The sequence below is a fragment of the Galeopterus variegatus genome, unplaced genomic scaffold (assembly GCF_000696425.1).
Source record: "Galeopterus variegatus unplaced genomic scaffold, G_variegatus-3.0.2 Scaffold69, whole genome shotgun sequence".
NCBI lineage: Eukaryota > Metazoa > Chordata > Mammalia > Dermoptera > Cynocephalidae > Galeopterus > Galeopterus variegatus.
Window position 1 is genome coordinate 743,091 of NW_007726180.1, and position 3,833 is coordinate 746,923.

A 3,833-nucleotide genomic window follows, 5' to 3' on the forward strand; every position below is an offset into this window, starting at 1 on the left:
CCACTCACGGGCAGGGGGAGGGGGGGGGGCAGCACCGAGGGTTGCGATCCCGTTGCCGGGCACGAAAAATGGGAAAAAAAAAAAAAAAAAAAAGAAATACTTTACACAATTCTTTCTCAAAGAATATTCCTGAAACTTACATGCAGAGTTGCGAAGGTTCTTGTTAAAAGTACAGATTCTTATTAAAAGCACAGAAATTCTGTGGGAAGGTTGGACTTAGGAGTCTGGATTTTAAACAAGCTACTCAAATGTTTCTTAGGCACACTGAAGTATGAGAACCATAGCTTTAGGGTGTGTATCTTTGTATGCATTGTTTTAAATCAGGAGCCATTCTCTGACTGGCTTTCTCTTCTCTAGCTCTTACCCAGTGTCCTCTGTCCTTTACAAGCCTTTTGCTTAAGTTTTTGTCCTCGTATCACATCATTCCTTTCACTCTTGTGCTTTAGGAGGAAAAAGAAAGAAATAGTCATTTGCTATGTAGTTAAGATGATCAGACATTCTAAAATTTTCCCTAACTCCATAATTTAGGGAATGTCCTCTCACCCAGATACATGAGAGCTTTCCATCTTTTGTGGTTCCAGGTCCTTCTTCTGCTCTATTAACAATCTTGACTTGCCCTCTGTCCCTGGCTTCTAAAAGCCTTCCTATGGTATGCGATCAAGTTTCTCTTAGATCCTTTAGAGCTATCTTTTTCTCTTTTAGAGGACACAAAGGGGTGTATTTACACACTAATGATTAGTCAGCACCATTTAACCTAGACCCAGGGTTGTAACACTTCCTTTACATAAACAAAGCAGCAGCTTGAGGTCTCACTCTCTAGGCAGCATGCCCTTCAGCATAGCCTCCTGAAGACTTTCCCACCACAAGGATATTTTATTTCCTGGGCCAGATAGAGAGAGGCCAAGTATTAGGCATCTTTATACTCTACCTCTCCCTTATCCTCAATGCCTCATTGGGACTTGGAGGCACTCAATAAATGTTTATTTAATTAGTGTCTCTTCTACAGTTTGCTGCTTTTCCATGTCTGGACTGTGCCTACTTTTTAAAATGTCTCTGCCTTGGGCCGGCCCGGTGGCACACTGTAGAGTGCGCCGCTTGGGAGCGCGGCGGCACTCCCACCGAGGGTTCGGATCCCATGTGGAGACCTGTTCCCGCTCACTGGCTGAGCGCGGTGCGGGCGGAACACCAAGGGTTGCGATCCCATTGCGGCCGGTCAGTAAAAAAGACAAAAAGGAATAAAAAAAAAAAAAATGTCTCTGCCTACCTTTCAAATGTCCTGCTTTTGCCCTCAAGCCTCTTTTGCCCTCAAGGGGACCAAGTTGCAAATTTCAGACACTCCAGGGAATTCCTGTAACCAGTGCTCATTACAAGCCGTTAAACAGCTAAAACCTTGCATAGAGAATTCTCACTTAGACTTATCATGGAAACGTGATAAATGAAAGAGAAGGAAGGAACAAACACATTAAAAAAAAAATGACCTCTATACTATATGCAGTCTGCACGCACTGTTATATTTAATTCATGACATTTATGGTATTTCATGATTCATTTATTAAATAATAATACCCTTTGAGTCTTGAACAGTTTAAATTTTCTTATTGGATAGAAAAGTCTTCATTTTTTTCTGAATATAGTGTTTACATTGCACATTATAGAAACAAAATTCTGATAATGTGGAATAGTATAAAGATAAAGGAATAAATCACCTGTAAATCCACCTCTGAGGGATAACCTGGTTGTCATTCCAGAATTTCTTCATGCACAGTCAAGCATGTACAATCAAATACATACACACACAAACATTTTTTTAAACTAGAAAAATAGATTGTATTTGTCTTCATAATTTGATTTCTCACTTAGCAACTGACATGGTGATCTTTTCCACATCCATAAATATTTGCCTATGTCATCATATGGAACTTTGCATAGGATTTCACTGTATGAATTCACCATTATATATGTAATTTGTTTCGTAGTGTTGAATATTTAAGTTGTTTCTACTTTGTATGCTATAAATAACATTTTTCTGCCTATATTTTCGTATGCTTTTCCAGTTACTTTCTTAGTATAAATTCCTTGAATTTAAGCTTGTGAGGCATTGTATTTGCACATTTTAAAGACTTTTATATATCATCAAATTATCCTTCAGCAAGTTCAGAAAGATTTAATTTCAGTAGATAGGTACTCTTTGGTGATTCTGTTTGACTAAGGCCAAAAGGAGAATTGTATTTGAAATGTCAGGCTAAGTTACAAAATGGTCAAGAGAAATGGTGCTCTACCTGGTTGCTTTGCTTTATACTTCAATCTTTGCAGGATTGGAGACTTCATTATATTAATGTTATAGGCAGCATTCTTTTTTACGAATTAATTAGTTGCTGATCATATGTGAGTGATGCAGCATAATTCCTGATTTACCTGAGGATAAAGCTCTGCTAACATTCTGCCTTTCCTCTTTGCTTTCTGGATGATGATTGATTTTGTTAATTTAGCTTCTCATCCTCAAGTGAAATGTAGATTTTATAGCACAGATCATTCATTTGTATATTTTTAAATGACTTCTAAGAATTAACATGTTCTAAATACAGTTAATGGGAAAGCACTCTCTCTTGCCTAAATTATTCATGTTTGGGGGAAGCTTTCAGACAAATGTCTGATTTTACTCTTCCACGTGAGCTGTTGTCTCAGTACATTTTACGCAAAGGAAACAAAGCAGAAAATGTTGGAACTTGGTGAAAACAAATCCCAGGTGCACATGAATAAGGAAGGGTGGAGAAAAAGGACAAGCATATGGGAAGAGGAGCAGAAAGAAACAGACACCAGATGGAAGGAGTCCGTGGAAAAGACTGCCTAGGATGTAGAAATGGAAAAGTCAAAATGTGGGGAAAGACCTTTCCATTTTTCAAAGCAGAAAGAATTGCAGCACTAGCGTGAGTCACATGAAGACCGAGCGGTTTTTGTTAGTCACTGGATCCAATTTTTTCACCCAGAAACATTAAGAATCATTGACTGCAACAGTATGGGAAAGCAATCAATTCTGGTAGATATGTCATGCCAAAAGTCTCAGAATTCTGCCGGCGGAAATAAACATATGTTTAACACTGCCTTTCCTCAGTTTCCATCAAAATACCCCCCATTTGATGGCTCGCGAAGACAGGTAGCCAGATTTTTATTGAAGACTACTCATAATAGACTTATACACTATGGAAGTAACCAACCAATGTACCTTTAATTGAGTAATTAGAATTGTCAATTTTGCTTCTAGATATTCTGACATGGTTTGCTCCTATTATCTTTCAGGTCCCATTTGGAAGTCAGTTCTGACCAGTGGAAGCGTCTGCACCTTTCTCTTCAGGAACTTCTGGTGTGGCTACAGCTGAAAGATGATGAATTAAGCCGGCAGGCACCTATTGGGGGCGATTTTCCAGCAGTCCAGAAGCAGAACGATGTACACAGGGTAGGATATTTCTAAGCCTAGTGCCTTGAACATAGTAAGGATTCAGTGACTGTTTTAAAGTTTGTTTTGCTTGGAATTAAGTTGAGTAGAAATCTTTTTGACTCCTCTCATCCAAAGGTCAATTATGAATAATCCAAGTCATTATATTTTAAATGTCGAAAGCATTTGCATTAGTAATACCTGTTAAAAAAAATCGCCCATCTCTTTTTGCTATGTCTTTAAAACTTTTTATTGTAAAATATATTTAACATATATAAAAATGGACAAAATGCTACTTTAAAAATAGACACCCATGCACCCATCAAGACATCAACAATCATCAATTCATGGCCAATCTTGTTTCTTCTATGCCTCTACCTTCCCCCCCCCCCCCTTTTTC

General features: G+C 38.2%; 1 protein-coding gene across 3 annotated transcripts in view; it reads left to right on the plus strand.

Moving 5' to 3' along the window:
- DMD (dystrophin) overlaps nt 1–3,833 on the plus strand; it is a 734,955-nt gene that overhangs the window by 373,120 nt on the left and 358,002 nt on the right. For all 3 annotated transcript variants that reach the window (XM_008577619.1, XM_008577628.1, XM_008577636.1), the window contains one exon: nt 3,298–3,454. In XM_008577619.1, the coding sequence (XP_008575841.1) occupies nt 3,298–3,454 (157 nt within the window). The remainder of the gene's footprint in view (nt 1–3,297; nt 3,455–3,833) is intronic.